Source organism: Chrysoperla carnea, chromosome 1, assembly GCF_905475395.1.
Source record: "Chrysoperla carnea chromosome 1, inChrCarn1.1, whole genome shotgun sequence".
Lineage (NCBI taxonomy): Eukaryota > Metazoa > Arthropoda > Insecta > Neuroptera > Chrysopidae > Chrysoperla > Chrysoperla carnea.
Genome location: NC_058337.1, coordinates 97,535,078 through 97,557,771, shown reverse-complemented (window position 1 = coordinate 97,557,771; position 22,694 = coordinate 97,535,078). Strand labels below are relative to the sequence as shown.

The window sequence follows — 22,694 nt, the reverse complement described above, 5'->3', positions numbered from 1 at the left end:
ATTTTGACATGTTCATAGTTCCGAAAAATTTACCCTAGCTTTTTAACCATTATTGAAATTGATATTTATTATTATTATTATTTTTAAAATAATTCTGCTATACAACTATACGATCTAATAATTATTTTATCTTTGTTTTTAGCACATCATTTAACCCAAATTTTGTTCAACGCCATATAAAACAATTAAAAAGTTCAACTACTTTAAATAGTATTACAAATAATAATAATAATATAATATATTCATCAATACCTGTACAACCGGTAGTACAGGGTGTAACAACAAGTAGTACCACTGTATGTCGTACAGTTGGCGGTCTAACAAAATCACAGTTAGAATTGTGTTATCGACATGCGGATGTTGCTGAGAGTGCATTAATGGGCTTACAATTGGCAATTGATGAATGTCAGCATCAATTTCAATGGCATCGTTGGAATTGTTCGTCATTGAGTACAAAGAATAAAAATCCACATAGTAGTGTTTTATTACAAAAAGGTAAGTGAATTGTTAATATTTCTTACGGAAAATATAATTAAAAATAGTTGAATTCAATACAGATATACCAGGTAATGTTCGAGGCTATGTAGAAATTGAAAATAATAGATTGTACGATTGTGGAAAGTTGTCAATTTTCCACGAAAAGGGAGATAGAAAATGAGATATTTTTAATCACAAAAACAAATAATTTTCGTTTGAATGCGTAAAATTTACTTGTCGCCCACAAATAGAATTTTGAGTGCGACAAATTTCGGACCACGCAGAGAGCTATTAGTTCATACGTATGTTCGTATGTTAGCCTGTAACGGAAATTTTGAACAAGATTTTGAACCCTTCAAAACACCGGATTAACTCAAAATTTGGCATACTTATCAAGGACCTTGACAATACAATAATTTAATAAGTTTATTGTTTATCTTCATCAGGAATTTCAGGAATAACGATTTCCTTATCTGAAAATATATACATTTATTTGCGCTCCCACCATATTTATACTGAATTACTTATAACTAAATAATAGTTTAAAACTAAAAAACACAAAATAAATTAGTTTAAAAGAACTTATAAACACGCTTTTGTAACTAGCTGGACTAAAAGAAAGAAAATAATTTCTTTAAATTCAAAAAAAAAATCATTTTATCGTCAAAAAGCGTGGAGTGCTTCGCGCTGTCTTACGATAAAAGGTTTTTTTGAATATAAAGAAATAATTTTCTTTCAACATGCTTTTGAGCTAGTTACAAAAGCGTGTTTTTTAGTTTTTTATACTATTATTTATTTACTTTATTTCTCAACTTCTTGAGAAACTTTTAATTATAACATAAACATATATATACATGTGTACCCAAAATTTGGTAGCTCATTTAAAGTCCAATTGCTCAAAATGGGTGTCCAAGATAAATCTCTATTTGGGTGCAAGGCTAAAGCACTAAAAATCATAAAACGTTGTTCATAATTAAAACAATGATCAACTCAATAATTGGTACAGTTTGTGTATAGTATAAATAACAAAAAAATTCAAAAAAGTTATATTAATAAAAATTCAATAAAATATTATATTGAATTTATGACCTGTCAAAACAGTACACTTGACATATATCAATTAAATTGTAGTGGACAATGTGTAAATAGTTATTGATGTTCTTGTCAATATTGTTTCAATGCAATATGTAGCCGTACCAAAATGATTTAGTTACAATAGTACGTTTTGTTGGTCTGGTTGTCTTGTAATTCAATGATTACCTAAAAATATACAGACCTACATATAAAGGCATACAAGTAATCTGGGCTCTAATTTACTTGAATAATCGGTGAAATTAAATCTTTGACCGAAACCACAAAATAATCTTTATTTTTATCAATGAATAACGAGTTTTCAGAGAAAATCTGCCTTTTTTTAATGTTAAATAAAAAGAATGTTGTATCCCGAAAGCAGGGTACTTCTGTCTCACTTTATGAGCGTAAATCGAAAAAGCAAGTTCGCATGGATATGATTTTGTTGAGTACACTCAGACAAACATTTTTCACCGTCTACCATAAAAATCTACTGGTACGGAATCGATTCCTAGAATGAGTATCACATATAAACAAACATACCATACCATAAAATGATAGGCCATACGTGCCATTATGTATTGGATAATTAGTAGTAAATAGAACGAAGTGTCCGTTACATTTACCCCCCCCCCCCAAATAAAAATATTAAAAAAACGATATTACTATGAGGAAAAAAACAAGGGCCAAAAGCAATTTGTAATTTTGAAAAATATAATTTGAAAATAAATTATAGGTATTTTTACTTCAACAGCAAAAAATTTCGAAAATTTCTGTAAGATAGAGTCAGATCCTCTATAATTACAGTTCAAAGTAGGTTTGCCATGATCTTCGTTAGTATAAACTTTTTTTGCGTTGGCCAAATCTTTTGATAAATCAGCATTTATGTTTAGAAACGGTTTTGTGAAAAAAAAAAATTTGGCGTTGACACAACGAATTCGTAAACAGCGACTAAAAATACCCCATAGAGAATAGTTTGGACTATAAATACTTAGTTTGCCGTTTTTGTACCAAAAAGTGGAATTTCCAGTTAAAAATTGCACAATTTTCGGAAGACGTGAATAAAACGTAATCAGTGAATAAAAAATATTTATAATGTCACTAATAAAGCCGCAATCATATTTTGTTTCTCATAGAACCGTTATAGGAATGTTTATTACTTATTTTATTGATTGTAGTAAACTACTATATATATTATACTATATATTACTATAAGTATTGATTAAATGAATAGGAAGAAAATCAACTTAATATACAGGTATTATTTTAATAAATTAAACAGTTTTTATATGTGCGTTTATTAATGAAAATGGGTAAAGCTATTAAGGTGGTTATTGTTTCCTTTGGATATGTTAACTGATTAACAATCCTTAATTATGTCAAAAACGGGCTCTGAAAAAAACTAAAACTAAATGTAAAAACCTTTGATATTTTTAATATTGATAATTGCATTAACACAATTATTTAATTATACATACTTTACTTCGCTGCGTTGAATATTTTAAAAGTTTTTTTTAGCAAATTTTTAAACCCCCGAACTAAAAAAATGGATGTTATAAGTTTGACCGCTATGTGTGTGTGTCTGCCTGTCTGTGGTATCGTAGAGCCTTAACTGATGAACTGATTTTGATTTTTTTGTTTCGGTTAAAAGTTTCGTTTTGGAGAGTGTCTTAGCTATGTTTCAAGGACGTGCTTTGGGTTCCAAACTCGAAAAAACTAAAAATTGGCGATGATCTTCAAAATTGGCTCAGCTTGGACAAGGCTTTGAGGAAATAGGAAATTTAATAGAGAGTGTTCCTAGATATGTTCCAAGTGCGAGTTTAGGGTTCCGTATCCGAAAAACACTAAAAATTGAAAATGAAATATACTTCTCACACTAACTAGCAAATAGTGAATAATCACTATTTCCCCTATTTCAAACTTGAGAGAGTGAATGCACTATAAAAATTCCTAATCTTTAAGCACCTTATCTTTTTTCGTTTTTCAGTTATTAATTTTCAGTGTGATCATTCACTGATTTGATTAAGAAATTTGTCTAGTGAAAATAGAAATTTATAACATTTAGCTAGAAAGCAGGATTTTACAATTATCTTATGATCAGCCTGCTTCTTTAGATTTTGAGTACCGAATATCAGCTAGTATTATACTAAAAGGTATTAGATATTTTCAATAATAGATACTTTAATGGTGTTTGCTATTGCTTTTTTTATGCGATTATTGTTATGTTCGTTTATAAAGTGAATTTATTCAACAATGCACTCATTATAATGATTCCACTTTAATTTCTAAAAAATAAAAAAAATTTGAATATAACTGTGTTATAATCCAAGAACCTGTCGTATAGTTAATATTATACGAATAAGCTAAGGAGGTGAATAAAATCAAGTTTCGTTGAAAATTAGCCAAAGCTGCGCCTTGCATTATTATCTTTTTCTATTATAAGATACAATATATTATCCTTAAGGGATTACCCGTGACTAATTGAGGTTTGCAAATTCACCCAAGTTTTTTTGCAACCGAAATCCGAGTTTTGAGAAAAGACCCTCGAAAACAGCCCAAAAATTATTAGAAAATTTTCTAAGTAAATAGAAAACAGGAAGGCCTCTTATTTAATTTATCCTCTTGATGTCTAAGGCATTGACTGAGCAGAACATACCTGGAGAAATTTAAGCCTATTTAAGTTACTTTACGTATTTTGCAAAAATTAAACGTCGTTATGCAAAGTTTTGTTGGTAAATACTTCTAGCCAGCGAACTTTTGTCCCAAATTTTTTTTTAAGGTCGTAAAAATTTGGAAGTTTTTGTATACAAATTTTTTTAGAAGTACATGTCGTTAGAAGTATTATAAGGACTTTGTTTTTACTTGAAAATTAATTCTCCCGAGATGGATTGTGATTTATAATACATTCTGTATAATAAGTTAATTTTGTCAATGATGAATTTGAATTGTTTCGTGTTAAACATTTTTAGATTAATTAATGAAAACATTTCAAATATTTGGTTGGTACTCATTGTTTCGTAATGTAATAAGAAACATTCTTGCAACTGCTTTGTTCTTCTAATGATTGTTGTTATTTTTATTATTTTTTAAACTTTCCCATAAAAAGTTATTTGTTATATATTTACTACTCGAAAACGAAATCGTGTCGCATCTACGCTGTGAATATTTTTATGTTAAAAAACAGTGTATATTATTATTAAATTAAAAATTTAAATTTTATACGAAAATGAACTTTAATGCTTTATTCAAAAATAAATATCATTTAAAACTTTTTTGAGAGTTTCTTTTTTTTTTTAATAATGCTAGGTTGTGGAAATTTCTTTCCTTATTGAAGTAACTTAATTTCTGCCAAACTAAAATTTACATTAAAATTACCGTCTCACTACCAGCAACGGTAAAACTGCCGGGAAAATATCATTTATTATGCTACAAACAACATGAAAAATATTTTGAAAAATATAGCTTAAAATTATTTTAAAAACAGATATTCGCGCAGCTTCTTTCAAGGCCCACACGAAAATCTAGTTAGTGTAATTGCTCTCAGGTTCCAGCCCTACTTTATCCCCATCTAATTTCAATAAGAAATGAGATATCCAAAATCTAGTTTTTTTTCTTGATGTTGCCAGGAAATTATAACATTCAATCATGTTTTCTGTAGGTAAAAAAATAATGATATCTAAACATTTTTTGTAAATTACAACCCAAAGCGAATACGAAGAAAATATAGTAGAACTATTAAATATCATTATTGCAGTTTGTTTTACGATTTCGATTTTCTTTATTTTTGTTTTTTACTTACAAAAATTTTATCACAATCTACTTTTATCTTAAAATGTAGCATTAGTCCCCGCTTCGTACAACATGAATAACATAAGAAATAAAATCATTCTCTCTAAATTTCCAAAGATCTCTTCTAATTATGAACCGGTTCGGGATATAATTAAAATATGTTGTAAATAAACATTATGGCATAACAGTATTATTAACGTACGCCAGCGAATTTTGCAAACATTAATAATGCGTTACAGCACGTATATCGCCTCTAAAATGTTACTATAGTAATTGTTCTTAGCTTACATTTTGACAGTAATTTAGAGTGTGGTAATAAATTCATTACCGCATTAGGGCGGTTTCGCAAACATACTGATTGAGAAAAGTATTTGTTGTCTCACGGGCTTCGATAAAAATAGTTTCATTTCAATTGAAAAGAAAAAAATAGCTTTGTCTTCCTTTGTCACGTCGGGATGAATCCCAATCCCATAGATTTAGTGAAACATATTTGTAAATAGTTAAAGATATCTCTAGAAAAAGGTTTGCATTTAGTTTCGGTGCGATCATCTTTTCTGTGTGTCAAATAACTATAATTTTACTTTTTTTTCTTCTGATAAATAAAATTTGGAATATCTCAGTTGGTATTCATAAAATAGAAATGATTAAAATAATTTACTGAATCAGCAAGTCATTGGCCTGATCTCTAAAGGCCATATTAACGCATCTTGTGTTTATTATGATTATTATATGGTTGAGTTTTAATATTACTAAACGTTAGTATTGGTACGCATTACATCTTTGGCTACTTAAAGTATACAACATACTCAATGATCGAATATCGATTGCTGAGAGTAAACATTGAATATCGACAATATCACGTTGTTTGTTTATTTATGCCATCTTGATCGATAATACATAAATAAATGTTTATATAGTGTGTTAATTTAAATCTTTTCATAAAACTACATTTTTATCAACAAGATGATTTGTTTGTACTTAAGAAATATGTAAGTAATCGACTTAAAAGTGTTTTTAAGTAACTAAAATATTTTTCTAAGCAAAATTCAAGCAATTGCTATAATATATTTATAAATCACATAAAAATTTGTATAGAAAAAATTTTTAATATTCAATATTAACCATATTACGCCAGTCATATGCTACATTAAAATCGCAAAGGCAATATAAAGCTCTGATTTTGGTATGCAAATTAAGGCAAAACTTTGATATCCATTTTCTCCAAAAATATAAAAGATAGAAAAATAAAAATTTGTAAATAACTTCAACTAGTTTTCTAGAAAATACATGGTAATTTTTTTGAAAATTTTGCAGTTTTTCACACATTACGTAAGTAGCACAACTTTTTTTGCTAGGAAAACTTAGTTTCACACACCTCTATGGTGTAGGTTTTTTATTTGTAAGATTTTACTGGTGTAGGTAATACAATCCATCAAAAATGGTAGAAATGACGATTATTTTTCAGGAACACTCTATAGAGAACACGTTATAAAATATTTCAGAATAATATTCACCGATTCCTCGATTTATTTTGGTACATGTGTGATCAGGCTATAATAAAACCTTTAATTTTCATTGAAAAATTGACACCGTATAGTTTTAATAATATAAAAGAAGTAGCTGAATAAGTTGAGAACGAAACAAACACAGATATTCAGTTTCTTCTTCATATGGTAAGCGGTCAACAATGTGGTTCTTGTTGACTGGACAATAGGGCGCTAGTTTGAACTTCGATGTTCATGCCTCCAAATCGTCTTATTATTTAAAATTACTAGCATCTTTATGAAAAAAAAATATTATTTTTTCTTTTTATTGTGTCGAATTGAATTAATTTTCCATTTTTGGCTTTGTTTCAAATGTTAAATTTTAAGTTTTATAAACATACATAAATATTTAATTAATTATTTGCAAATAACTTAAGCTAAATTAAACTTCCGGTTAATGAAATTTATATCCATTATTCATTATACACAAGCATTCCAATTATAAATATATTATAAATATGCTATCATATCTCGTCAAAAATAAATTGGTTATTGTGACAATTTGAAAAAAAAAAAAACTGGAGTGATTGATTATTTATGAATTCAAAACAAGGTAATTGGCAAATATAAGCTTCATCTGGCATTTGGTCTGGGCTCGTGTGCCCACAAAAGACAATTTCTCATTTTACACAAAAATAGATACATATACCCTTTGCATGTTAGACTTAAAATTGCATTTATTTTTGTCTTGTTCTGGTTTCTAATTATTATAATTAATTTCTGAATATTTCTTTTTGGTATCAATTTCGTAAATATTCAGGGAACAGTTACCTCGAAAAAATTCATGGATACTATCGAATATTGAAAAAAAAATAACAGCCATGAATAATGTTTATGAAAAGACTAGAATTTTCCCGTCCCAATATTTACTAGTAATTTTTAAACAAAGTCGTCAAATCTCAGAGAATTCGGAAATTTTATAAATACAATCTTTCAATCTCGCTATACGCGATTTCTGAGAAAATTACGAAAAAATTAACAAAGAATTTTACTTACGGTCTTTTATCACATTTTCAGAATTTTTTTTAGAAACAGATTTTGATCTTTTCATGGGATGCCCATTCTTGTGCCTACCTTGACACTAAATCCTAGCTCGAAAAGTATGCCGTTGAATAAATTCAGGTATTTAATGTCGTTAATGTATCCAAAAATCCTTAGCCTCCGGGCTATTTTTCATCAGTTTTATTATAGTTGTAATATTTATTCTTTATATTTGAATTGCAATATTTTTACGTGCGTTGAAATTAACGACAGTCTGAAGTCTATTTACCACAGTGTGACGCACGCTCAACGTATCGTCTAAATTTAACCTCCGAAATCAATTCATCATTTCAAGAGATCAATTCAAGAGTAGATTTTTCAAAATAAGTTTTTATAATCAAAAAGAGGGTAAAAACCTAGTGTAATTACTGTTAATTGTTAACAAAACTTGGAAAAAACTTACTTCTGTAAATAATTTTAAAATATTCCTGGTATTCTTTAATATAATTCTAAAAATAGTAACCGAATAAACTGCATCTACGAAGGGCTTTAATGAGAAGACCAAAATTATGGTTTCTTAAACGATTTAATTTCCATAATCAAGAAGCGTGTTTTTATATAAAAGAATGTAAATTATTGAAAAATGGAGAGGCGATTTAATTTTAATTAGTCATGTTGATGGATTTGTCAGATTTTAATTAGGTGGTTGAATTAGAGAGATGAATAATCAGTCAGATTTTAGTTAGTCATATTAGTGGATACCTTTAAGTTGAACAGTATATGAAATTATGTTATTCATATAAATTTTTAAGTATTTTATTATACGAGAATTACATCCCTTACCGAACACTTTTGAAACAAACTTTCAATCAGAATGGAAACGAAAAAGTATTATTAAAAAGCAAATCTTGTGATGGAAAGATGTTTTAGGTCAAAAGAATAGGTGAACAATGATTATCCCCATAAAGTAAATAATACTATTCGCATTTTCAATTTTGAAGCATAAAACTTACATAATTATAAAAACTAATAAATAATAATTAACCGTAAATTTTTCAAATTTAAAATACATTTCATATTCTTAAAAGAACAAAATTAAATTCTTAAAACTAATTATTATGGTTCTGCTATGTTTTTAGTGTGTCAAAATTAACACAAAATATTACTAATAAATAATATAGAATACTGAATTATCACAATAATAAATACCTTTTTTGTAAAACATCATTGGAGGTCTGTGTATGTATAATAAAAATACAAAGATACATATTCTCTGTGTAGTATACATAAATATGTACGTTAGGTATACTGAAAGAAGTTTATCACTTACCAGGTGGAATTGAGAGAGTTACCTGCAGGTTACGTTGACAGCCCTTATATTGTCCTAGTGACATATTCATCACTCAAATACTACTCACTGTAGAAAAGAATCTCATATTATACAAATATTCAGTAGAACTAATGTTATTCATGATATCTTATACAGAGTGTACTAAGCAACCATGACAAATTATTATTCATGACAATGATGACAGTAGCCGTATCTAATATATATTCATTAAAATTGACAAGTCGATATATTTATTATCTTCAAAATATTCTTGTATAGATAATATACAATAGTTACATTTTTACAGGCTATGACTTCCGTTTATTTTTAACTTCTGTTCCCGTTTTTGGAAAAAAATTATAAAGAGAAGTTATTTTAATCGAGCTATGAAAAGAAAATTTTTATCCTCCCCTCAAATTTGGGATTTTTAGGTCTCCAGAGCTTTTCTCCAAAACTATACGGGATAGAAGTTTTTTGGTTAATAATGCCTAATTTCATACCAACCCTATCTGATAATACTAAGGGATTCAAAAGAGTTTAATTAAACCAATAACTGGAACTTTCCCTCCAAACGGAATAATTTAGTTTCCATAGAGATTTCACAAAGCTATGAAAGACAAAAGGTGCCTATCAGTATGCAATATGCTTCGATTGCTTGGTCTAAAGTGCCTTATTCCATATAAGATTAGTTTCCAGAAGCTTTTTACGAAACTAAAAAAAGTGAAGGTTTAAAGATAGAAAATTTTTTGTGTTAATACTTGCTTTAGAACCCGCATTAAAAAAATCTAAGTTAAAAGGGAAAAAAGTTAACATTTTTCGAAAATCAAGCTTTCAGCGATAATGCGACTATAATAGATGTCATTATTGCATTTAATCGAAAGAAAATATGCTAGTGTTTTTTAAATTTTTAAAGCAAAGGTTATCAAGGGCAATAAAGGTCATTCATCTGTGTTAATAACTTTTAAGCCCTAGTAAGTTTTCATGATTATGGTACATTCAAATCTCCACCGCAGAATATTCTAATTTATCACCACTTCGAAAAATCTTTAAGTCATACTGTATGAAAAAATTTCAATTATTTTAAGCACCCATTTTGGTAACACTCCGAAAATTGGCATTTTTTCTATAAGTATATAAGTATATTGAGAAACTATCAATACTTTAAACTTAGTGTCGTCCATTATCCAACAAAAATCTGTAATTTTTGATTGAGTTTGGTTCGAAAATTTTTTTGAATTTATCATTCAATTATTTTTCTGCAAGGCTAGTCCATATTGTTTACTTTTTACAAGCATATGAGGCAGTGGAAAACTTTCCAGGCTTTTTAAAAAAAAAGGGATCATTATTCGATAATTTTACTTAATACAAAATATGACTTTTAAAAAGCAAAGGAAAGTGTCACTAATATGTAATGTGTATTATGTGTATTATAAAGTGTTTTTTTTTATCTTACAAAGACACTTTTATCAATTATTATAGTTTACTTATAGTCATAAAAATATTTACATGGTTAACTTCACACATACTTGAACTGAAAAGTGTTCAGAATATTAATTTCACTTATGTTAATACCATTTTATCAGATTCACGTAACTTTTATGCTCTGTATACTTACTTAGAAAAAATAATATTTTTTTATGACATTCAAAATAAAAAAGAAAATTATCTGAATTATCTTTTAACAAATTTTGTGAGAATTAACATTATACCCTGCATATAAAAAATATCGGAGTATATTAAGTTTAGTTCCAAGTTTATAACGTTTAGAAATATTGATGCTTTAAATCAAATTATGTACCTATATGTATTCATCAGCATTATCTTTTAAACCGTAGCAGATAGAGCAAAAATTTAAATACAAAAAATGTTCCCTATTTAAAAATAAATAACTTTGGTTGAAACATTTTAGTGTAAATATTTTTGTTTTCCCGTTAGGTACCAAATAAGGGTAAAACTTAATTTTCCATGGTCTCAAATCTATAAAAAATAGTTGAAAATTTGTAAAGTAAAATAGAGTCCATTGATTTAATCTCATAGTAACCCATCCAATTATATAAGAAGGTCAAATAGGTCAATTTTCGGGGACAAATTCGTTTCAAAGCATTTATATTCAAAAAAAAAAAAATTGTTTTTTAAACTTATCTTATTTATGAAAAGAATATAAGCACTCATATAAGTATATAAAAAATATAAGTTCTCTCTATATAGAGTATTCCAACGATTAGCTCAGTCATTTGTGGATTTTCACTTGGTTATCATTATTTTTAGACATTTTGAAAATATAACACACCAATTGAAGCTTCCAAAGCAGGCATAATTTACTTTTATAAAACAAGTATTTTCTTAAGCCAGTTACTGCGTATTGATCATTCACAATCCTTGGATATACATATCTAATGCAAACTTAACGTATGTACAAATGTTCTTTTACTCAATTTCTTTCAAACTCTTTTACTCAATTTGCATAGGGCGGTGGAAATGTGAATGGCCACTAAACTACGAAAAAATATACTTACTATTGCAACATGAAAAAAGATATGGGGTTGGAAAATAGACACCTTCAAAAGGCACATCCTTGGCTCTTACCCTACTAAATACACCATTTTGATTGGAATTGTACTGGCTGCAAAGATGTTCAAAATGTGTCAAAATTTTTGAAATGAAGTAGCTTTTATTGTCTTCTGACAATTTTCTCAAATTTTTGAAATGAGGTCCCTTTTATAGCACCTTTTACTTCAGCTATTTTACTAAAGGAGACCGTCATCAGCAAAAATCCATAAATCCTGTATATCATTAAATACTTAAAGGGTGGTGCTTTTAGGAGATAAAGTGCAAGGCTCAAAATGTAGTTAATTTTTACAATAATCAGATATTATTGACGACTACTGGTATATTCAATTTTCAAACCTAGTAGCGACATTCATTCGAGTACTTTGATGCTGATAATTACCTTCATAAAGCAATACTATCAAAACAACAAATGTTTTTCGAGTTAAAGAATAATTATTAAAAAATTGTTGTATAGCGTATATAGTAAAAACTTAATAACAGATTAAGAGTATTATAAAAGTAATCTGTATTTATGGTATAATATTAAGAGCTTACTTACTTACTTAATTGAATTAAACGAAACAATAAATCGAATATTCTTAAGACATATAAAACACACATAGGTCGTTATTTTAAATTCTTTAGTCAATATAATGCAAATTAAAAACTAAGAATAGGTATCTACTTTTATATTTTATTTCAATTAATCCAACTGATACATCCTTAAACTTAAAGATATATACTAAGGTATGTAGTAGTGTGCATTGTCCCTGAAACCATAACCCTCAGCACTTTGGAACCATAACCATCTTCACCCACAGTAAAATACGTACCGTGGAGCTGGAAAATATACGTACCGTGGTAGTCTTTTAAAAATTAAATAGTTTTCATTTTTAGTGATCATTATATCGTATTTATTCATTTAGTCATAACCCATAATCGTCATTCGCTGTCCAGTGCTCATGGTCTCCTGAGCTTTTGTCTTATCGTTTATAATCTCATAAAATATTCATATATAGGTATACTGTTTGTTATTAAAATTCCTTTAAATATTTACCTAATCAAGTCAGCCACAGTTAAAGACAAAGTATGAGTTATAAATGTATGGTCTTGACAGAATTTGGGTCTTAGCGTCAGATGGCAGCAAGTAGAACTAAATTTAAATGACTAGATTAGGCAAATAGTTAAACGCTATCGATAATAATCATTTGCCTAGCTGGTCGCTTCAATGGCTGAATATATTCAAGTTGCTAGTTGAACGGCGCCGTTTAGTAAAAAGGAAAATATGCTGCATACCACATTATGTCGATTACAATAGGGGATCGGACTAAATTTTTATTATCACTTCAGGTGAAGAATTCTCACTTCACGAATAGAAAATTGAAGTTCGTTTTTAAAAATCTTTACTAATATGCAAGATATGAACGTTTAAAATTTCTAATTAAACAAAGACAAAGAAACCTACTAGTGACGTCATACGTGGATATTGCCATAGAGATTCATGTAAAATTACTGAAAAAAGATGGACAACCATTGAATGCAATCTTTGATTGCTCATAACTTCTTCGTTTTTTAATAAATTTTAATTTAACTTCCAAATTTTGTTATGGTTTCAAGTTTAGTTTTACATTTTTATGGGTATTGATTCGGTGTAATCTAAATTGTATTTATTTTTCTTTGAGTTTTAAGATATATCATTTTTATATTTGGATGTATATAATTAAGATGACGTATTATATGTGCAATTTAGGTTAGGTACTATAGTTTCACGACGTATTGATTATGATATTAATATTAATCTTGCTGTTCAATAGCCTATGAACAGCATCACGATTAACATTATGACGTATTATTTAAAGTAATATAAACGACAGTCGAAACAAAAACAAATCTATTTAATGTAAAATAATGTGATATAAGAGTATTATTATTACATTATAAAAATTTATTATACCGACTATATTTAATTCTTTTTATCCGCGTAAATTCATACAAAGAAGAACACTTTCGTAGTTCAAGTATTTATGCATCTTATCTTTCTTATACTGGGTCTTCAAAATCAACATTCTTCTAATATCGGTCAGATAATTGTTTAAATCACTATCGCTAGGGCCATGTCAATTTTTGTCATTGGTCGAGAAAAAAAAGCGAGATAACTACTGGCTTTCTTTATTATTTTTCAGGCAACAAATAGATGGATGCTCATTCCGTGCACTTGGTAAATTTTTATTTCCATGTGACAAGTTACGTTTGCTATTCGCACCATGCGTGAGTTTTATAGGAGGCGTTTCCATGGTAACGAAACACTACTTTAATTATAGAATTGTATGGATGTATATATAATTGTATGGATTGCATTTATGACTTACATTAAATAAAAAATTATGATAATTTACATTTGAAAAATAATATTTGTGCAATTTGATTTCTTATTTTCACAATTTTTAATGCATTATAAGTTTAATTAATTAGTGTTTTTCAATAATTTTAATTTGACATTTTCTATAACATTAACATGGAATTGCAAACTAGTCATAACAGCCTCCTTTATCGCCAAAATTTTTCACTGGAAACGCTGGCATCGATTTTATTATCCCTACCATGACTACGCACACAACGAATAATAAACAATAATCTATTTGTCGTTATACGATAAATCTTGCACAAAGGAAGAATGAATCCCGCTTTTGTAACAAAAATAGTGTGTGTCACTTGTTATCACCTAAAGCATTTTTAATTTAAAATATCGAATTATATCAAAAGCTGCTACCTAATATTTTTTTATAATAACAAGTCTTATTTAACGTCAGTAGATACTGAACAATTTTAATAAACCTTAAGAGATAACGTGAAAACGTGTCAATATGATACATAATTCACTAACACGATTTAGTGATTTTGTAAACAGAGATAAATTGTAAATTTAAAAAAAAAAAGATTAATTTACCTTGAAAAATGCGCGAAATCCAGCATATATAATTAATATTAATATCAAAGAAGAACATCTTCTCTAATATGACTTTTGTGATAAGATTATTGAACAATATAACCCACTCCAAACATCAGAATACTTTTTTGAAGATTCTGTATGTATGCATTCTGCAACTTGACTATATTGTAATTGTATGTGTCTACTTAATTTTATACTTAAATAAGAACTTTGTTGAATTGTCATCTCGAATTGTTTTAAAAACAACGATATGTGTAGCTACTGTTAAAGTTAATCCTGTCACAAATGTAACCATTGTCAAGTCTTTTGCTTGTCTCATCTTTATACATATACATATACATACATATAGGGGAGAGTGTAGTATCAGGGATCGAAATTTACATTAATGTGTTTTTAAAGCCATTTTTTAAAATATAACAATGTAAATAGTCTCTGTTTATTGGACTGTTATTTCACAACACTAGATGACTCGTATCGCAGTCGATTCTTAAGACTTAGTATTTTATGGGCTTGGTGTTCTAGAGAAATTATTAATTAAAATTTCTCTCTCTGTGAGATAATAATGCTTTCAAATTCTTATATAAACCTAAAACACTCTGTATAGATATAATATGTACATATACCATATAATAAAAATAATATAACTAGGGTAAGGTGTACATCTTAGAGACAATATGCCTTGAATCTTTTTTTAATTAATTGAAGGATATTGATATTAGTATCTATAAGAAAGCAACTATAATATAAAGACGAAGTTTTCTCATTAGAAAGCAAGTACGTAGAGAAAGATTGTCAACGTGCATTTGTTTCATATCAGAAATATTATCTATTTTTTTGGAAGTGTACAAAAATTTTTCTTTGACTGTTATTTCATTCAAAGATGCCTAATGTGTTTTATGGTTTTAAATAAGACCTAAATCCCTGCCAATTTTTGAATATCTTTAGAGCGGAATGAGTCCTAACTTGTATCTCGTGATATACATCCCTCGGGAGCAAAGTTATTCAAACTTTTTATTGCATTTTTTCAAAATATTCTATAGAGAATATAATACAATTCTAAATAAAAATTATTACGTCTAATGATGTTTTACGAAAAATTTCTCTTCGTGCTATTTCGTTTCGCTTTTCGTTTTTTAAAACTATGTAAAAACAGTTTTGTTATAAAACTTATATGCGATCTTTCCTTTTTTGTCAAAAAAAACAAGTTTAATTGTAGTTTTTTTTAATTATTTTATATATTTAATACATTCTTTCATTAGGCACACAGTCTTTTTTCAGAATATATAAAGAAAACATCAAATCGCTTGACTTGTTTTTCGTTATTCCGGGGCGGAAATGAGGTTTTATTGATACCCCTCCTTTATGGGATTTATTTTACAGCTATTTTTTCCAATACTCCTACACAATCTTGTAGTTTCAATAATTACGTCAGTAATGTTTATTACTGTTCGTAAGCCATGACATAATATGATCGATAAAAAATTACTTTAATGACACAATAATAATACAATAATAATGATTTCAGAATAACAATGCAAAAATGTAAGAAAAATAAACATACAATATAAAAAATAGCCCAAACAAATAAACAAATAAAATTACAAAAAAAGGACAGTGGCTAAAATAAACAATAAATCAGATGGGATAACATTTAGTTTGTTGTCTGACGTTCTGAAAACAACATATTCGATCGCCTTTATAAATTACTGTCGATAGTTGATCGTTGTCGTCTTCAATTCAATAACAATATGTATACAAGGTTTTCTAAAAGTATGGGAACAGTAGAAGGACTCTAGAAAAATACTTTGTTTTGAAAAATGTTAAAACACTCCTTCCATAGTTTTTCCACTCCTAACAAATATAGTAAAATGAAAATCGAATCCCCTTGTTCATCGCCTAGGCAGGGAAAACATTTTTTTTATTCACGTTAGTTATGCTATAATTGAAAAAAAAAATGTTTGCGAACAACTGCAAACAAATTTCAAGTAAATGAACTGCTGCATGAAAAAATTATTTTACAGCTGCACGGAATGCGCCGAAGCGAATGGAAAAAATCTCAAATAAACATCTTTCAAGTAAATGATAATTTCAGGTAAATGATACAAAAGTTAACAATTTTTCATTACTTTGAATATTTTTCGCAAAAACAATAAAATAATTTGTTTTTGCGGTTATAGCTATAACGCGAATCGAAAATAATGTTTCGAATAAAACTAATAGTTTTTAATATGAGAAATCTGTAACTATAATAAAAAGTTGGGGTTTTTGGTTTACGTTTAAGATTGATCCCTTACAGTGTCCAGAGAATGAACTTTGGGGTTCGATCTTTTATCAGGTTTTTCAAAAACATTGGACACGAGTTTGTGGGTGTATTTTTGGTTTTTATTAATAATAACTAACTATGAAATTATTAAATATTTCATACATTAAATAATTATCATTTAACATAAATCACCACAAAACAAATTATTATTCAATAATAATTATAAAATATACTTAACTAAATTCTTTGTTTCACGTGTACACCATAGTAATGAATAATCTCCAGTTTCCATTTTCTATCGGTTATGAATTGTCACTTGGTTATTTTTGTATTCCTGCCAACTTCACTTAAAGTTCTTCTCGAGTTCTTCGACTGATCCGATACTTTTTGAAAGTCCTGTATATGTATATACTGAAATATTTACCTATCTTATTAGCACAAACAATAGAGAAAAAAAGTAACTTGAGCTTAGAAACTTTGGGGACTGAAAATTCATCTTTTGTTACTTGAAAAGATGCAGAATAACTTGTCAATGTTGCAGTCACTTACAGACTCTAAAAGATGTAGCTGATGTCATTCTGCACACATTTTTGTACAATTTTCTGGCTTTTCTTAAATCTTTGTTATTTTATACGCGCCAATTACATGGGGAAAAAATTATAATCATAAAAAGTAATAGATTACATGTAATTGGAATGCTAGGAAGTTGTATAAAAAATAAAAACCATCCGCAAACTTTTACATTGTAATAGTTAATGAACAGTTTCAATTTCTCTCAAACTTTCCATCCATTTTTCATTTTCTCTCAAGCTGTACGTGATAGCCACTAAGACGTATTATTATACCACGTATATTTGAAATATATCAAGGTATACTAAGCTTAGGTATAGGTATACTAAGAAAATAAACAAGATTTGTTTGAAACATTTTTTCGTAAACATCACCCTTTACCCGTGAGGGTGTAGATTAAATTAGACTATTATATAGACCATTATATATGCAGGTATGTTATTACTTTGTGTGTAAGAGCGGCTATCTTTCTTTTCTTTTATGACGTAAGAAAACAAACGAGTGCATAATCAACACTGTATACACATGGTATTTCAACAATTAACTCAGTCAATTGTTTGTTTTCACTTGTTCTTTATGTTTTTAACTAAATATGAATAAATTTTCAAAGAGCCTCTAAAATTTTGAAGACTAAATTTTCCAAAATCTCTATTTCTTGTACTATACATATCAATGTATATATACGAGAACATTCTTCTACTATTATAATATGTATATAAGGGCTTTTATAAGTCTATACACAGTCAAGACTTTACTAAAAAAATAGTTAATCGTACAAAGTGCTTCGTCCTCTTAACGGAGGTATTGTTTTAAGTACAGTGATGGTAGCAATTTTTAGGCAGTTATGGCATAATAAAATCATAATAAATTCTGACTGTTATATAAATTTAGAACCAAGTCGGAAGTCGGGTGTGACATCCAAACACCTTCTATCTACGTGTAAAACGCTGAGTGGCGTGTAATATGCCACTTATGTAATACTAGCTTGGTGTTTTTACTTGGGTAACTGATTAGTAACAAAATTGTGGTTTCGACAGATTTTCGAATATTCAATTAACTGACAGAAGTAATCAAAACAAAAGAATGCATATAATATAGATGATATAAATTGCTTCTTGCAATTTAAATAAAAAAAAATATTTTATTAACTTTCAACTAATAGTATAATAAATAAAATTGATATAAATAATAATAATATAATAAATTATTAATAAAATTCAACTAAATCAATTTATTACGACTCGGGTTTTATTGCGAGCATTTTATTTGTAAGTATATAGATTTATCGTATAAGAAAATATGTTTAAAGGTGAATTTTTTTTTTTTTTACCATAGTGAAGATTCTAAGATGTACGGTGTAAATGAGAATAAAAAATAAGTTATTGAATTTTTTACAATTGAGTATTTTCATTACATGGATTAGTTTTATATTTATATTTTTTTTTTGAAAGCTATCAGCTAAAGCCATCATAGATATCATCTATATTAGTAAATTATTTTTGACGGATGACCTTTGCGCCATCCCTTTTTGTAAACTGTGATTTAGCAGAAATTGTAGGAGAGCTGGTAGACATGCAATCTGAAAATTCGTCAAATAACTGTCCCATAATATAATAATACAAAATGCAGACCTGACTGGAGGGTAGTGGTATCTTTAGAACCCCTATATTTTCAAACATATAAAATTTTTTTTTGTCAATAATATCTTTGATGCAACTTGTAATTTTTTTTTAAGTAAACTATTGAAAAATAAAAAAAATAAACAAATCAGATCATTTGCTAAGGATTTTAACCCCACAAGATGCCAAAGGACTCAAATCTTGGACCAATATTATTCTTGACACATTCCGTCCTATATTCAGCGTGGTAAATTATTGATGTATGCAGATGACACCTTTGTGATTCTACCTTCAGATATAATATACATACTTTAATGAATGAAATGAATATTGTAATACAACAATTTGCTGATTGATGCAAAAATAATCATTTAATTATAAATATGACTAAGACAACATTTTTTTTTAAGTTGTTGATGGATCTATTATTGCATCATCAATAAAATATCTGATTACGCAAGAAAGCGAAATGAAATTTTTAGATATAATTTTGGATGAAGATATGAAATGGAATCGACATGTTGACAAAGTGTGTAAAATGATCATAACACTGAAGCTTAGTGTAATTTTATTTTATGGGGACAATGTTCAGATTTTTCACGAATATTTATTTTACAAAAAAGAATTATTCGGTTCATGTTTAATCTTGGGTATCAAAAATCATATGTTAGCCATTTTAAACGGAATAAATTACTAACATCTTATGGCATATAATAATTATGAGCGCTATTTATATTTCTTTAAAAAACATGTTTTAAATATTCCAACTATAGATTGCAAAATTTCCAAAAACTCTCAGGAAATTATTGGAAGTGAATAGGAAATATTTATGAAATTTATAAACCGGAAATTCAAATTTTAAAACGGACGTGACTTCATAATATGTAGCTTGTCAGACTTGTTGACATACTGTATGGTATTAATTACTTATATTTTGTATGGTATTACCATGAATATATACTATAATTACTACATACGTGGGTATTACACCTGTAGTAAACAGTACATTGAACTGTTACCAACTGACAGATCACATATTAATACGTCATCAAATTTGTAATTTGCGTTTATGAATTGAAGTAAATACAGTCTTGTCCCCATATGCTATATAGTGTAATGTCTTAGTATGACAAAGGGTATTAAAAATATCATGCATGAAGGACAGTGACTTATATCGAGTGCACACGAATTTGTTACAATTTCGTTTCATAAGAAAAATATATAAATTTATGTTAAATTTTATCTATATAAAAGTTTTTTGTATTTTTTACATAGGTACATCATCTATCATACAAACAATTTTATCTTGCTGTTTAACCGGAGTCATTATGACCATTTGTAATTTTCACAGAAATCTAATAAAACGTGGCTGAAGAGTTTGAATTTACAACAAAAATTATAAGATTTTAGATGAATCTTACAACTGCCGCTTTCAAAATTACTCATTTCTTGACGTTGTTTATGTCATTCATTATCGAACTTAATACTTTATGATTATACATAAATAGAATAGTATGCACCTCCATAGTCAATATAAATCATATGAAATTTATTTTATATTTGGTATAAAATGGAATGAAATAAATATCTAATAATAAATTTCAATTTTTTTTATCAAAGTTATTTATTCCAAGCTATCAATATTTGTTTGTCAATATTTGTTTAACAAGTATAAAAACAGTAAAGGTAAAAAGTTACAATAATAATATTGTATTTTATTGATGACTGTCAATACAATTCCTTTTGATATGTCGTCAATTGTCTGTAGAATATCTGTTACATATAAAATATGTATATATAAACAAATATATCGGGTATCCCAAAATTGACTTAAAACTGCCATATTTATAACTTCCTGGAGCTTAACATTTATTGAACCCCCTTGAATGCCCTTAACCACTGTAGTACTTACAGACATCTAATTGAGAAAGGATTCACACTTGTGACCATTGAATGAGCTAGGTGATACAATACAGTTTCGTTACCAATGGAAACAGATTAATAACAGTGAAACACCTAGGGTGGTTTAGCGTCCTGGTTTCGAACCCTCCAATGTGGCCAATTTTGAACGCTCCAACCCTTGCTCTTGCTTAGGGTAACGATTAGGAAAAATAAAATTAATGTACGACATATTTCGTATTTAATTTTGTTTATTTTCAGCATTAAAAAAATTTGTCAATCACCGTAAGATATCATCTTACAGCATCCAACTTTCGATTATCAAATGGACCATTACATATTTTTTTGCTGATGTGGAAAGCTCCCGTATACAGTCATAAATTGTTTTTCAAACTCTTCCTCATTAATCTTTTTCAAAAGTTATGGTACTTCTAAATGTCAAAATAAATAATAATATTCAAACTAACTCGCATTCGGTATGGTGAAGAGGAAACGTCCTAATCACGAAAATGATTCAGTAAATTAACCTCAATATTACCAACTCATATATTCCTCTTTTTCCACTAGAAAATAAATGTTCAATAACATACATTCTTTTTTTTAAATTTGAATTTGAAAAAACTTTTTTAGTGCCAAAGATTGAATGTGCATCGAATTTAACGTAATATTCCAACGTGATATTTTTTTTACTCATTTCTGAATACAAGAATTATCTAAATTTTAGAAACTAGTAAAATCTAGTTCACACAGAGTTAGGCACCTTTGACTTGAAATATCTCAAAAAGCTGTTGCGTACTGATCTTTACACCCATTTACACTTTTAACCAGCATACTAATGTAATAACTACTTTCCATCTAATTTACAGCCATTTTAGTCACAAGCCATTATCCATAAGAATTCACATCTTATGAGCTTTTATCACAAAGAAGAAGGAAGAGTCTACTTGTATGCTTTTATCACAAAGTACAAAAATGTTTTGTTTTGCCATCTCACTATTTGTGGCTTGAATTAACTTTGAAAGGGTGGTGAGAAAATAATCTTAATCAATATTATTAGTGGCTAATTACTTATTTTGAGTTGTTAAGTCATCATTAAGTTCTTTTTTACGAGAGCTATTTTGTCACTCTTAATTGTTTACGACACCAGTTGTTTTATGATATCAGTCATCAGTCGTATTATATAGTCATAAAACGGATACAAAATATAGGTAGGTATGCGTTGTCTTAGAAAACATCAACTAATAACAAGTCAGGGTAATTCTATATGTTTTGAGACACCGGATATATTCAATTGCGTACGATTTTCTATATCTTTACTCGTTAGTTATATTATACAAACAGAGAGATAAGTAGGCACACAACATGGTGAGTCAAATAGTAGTCACTCATATAATCGTAATCGTCAGTCGTAAAAAATAAACGTGATACGTAACAAATTGTTCTAAAGCTTGTTTTATTAAAACTTGTCAACTTCAACTATACAGTGATGGTAAAAATTTTGGTAACCCATAAATTAATTTCAAACGGGCCAACATAAAGGCCTGAAATTTTTATCAGTTACAGAATACTGAAATATGAATTTTTTAGGTCAATACCTCTTTAGTAGGTGAGGCAAGGAACGTTGGGTCGAATGATGACTCTTTTGAACGAG

The 22,694-nt window shown here is 28.0% G+C and overlaps 1 protein-coding gene across 1 annotated transcript in view; it reads left to right on the top strand.

Annotated features, from left to right (window-relative positions):
- Positions 1-239: 239 nt before the first annotated feature.
- LOC123292499 (protein Wnt-10a) overlaps positions 240-22,694 on the top strand; it is a gene marked incomplete at its 5' end in the record, with an annotated part of 46,656 nt that continues 24,201 nt past the window's right edge. Inside the window, one exon of the mRNA XM_044873211.1 lies at positions 240-495. Within this exon, the coding sequence (XP_044729146.1) occupies positions 240-495 (256 nt within the window). The remainder of the gene's footprint in view (positions 496-22,694) is intronic.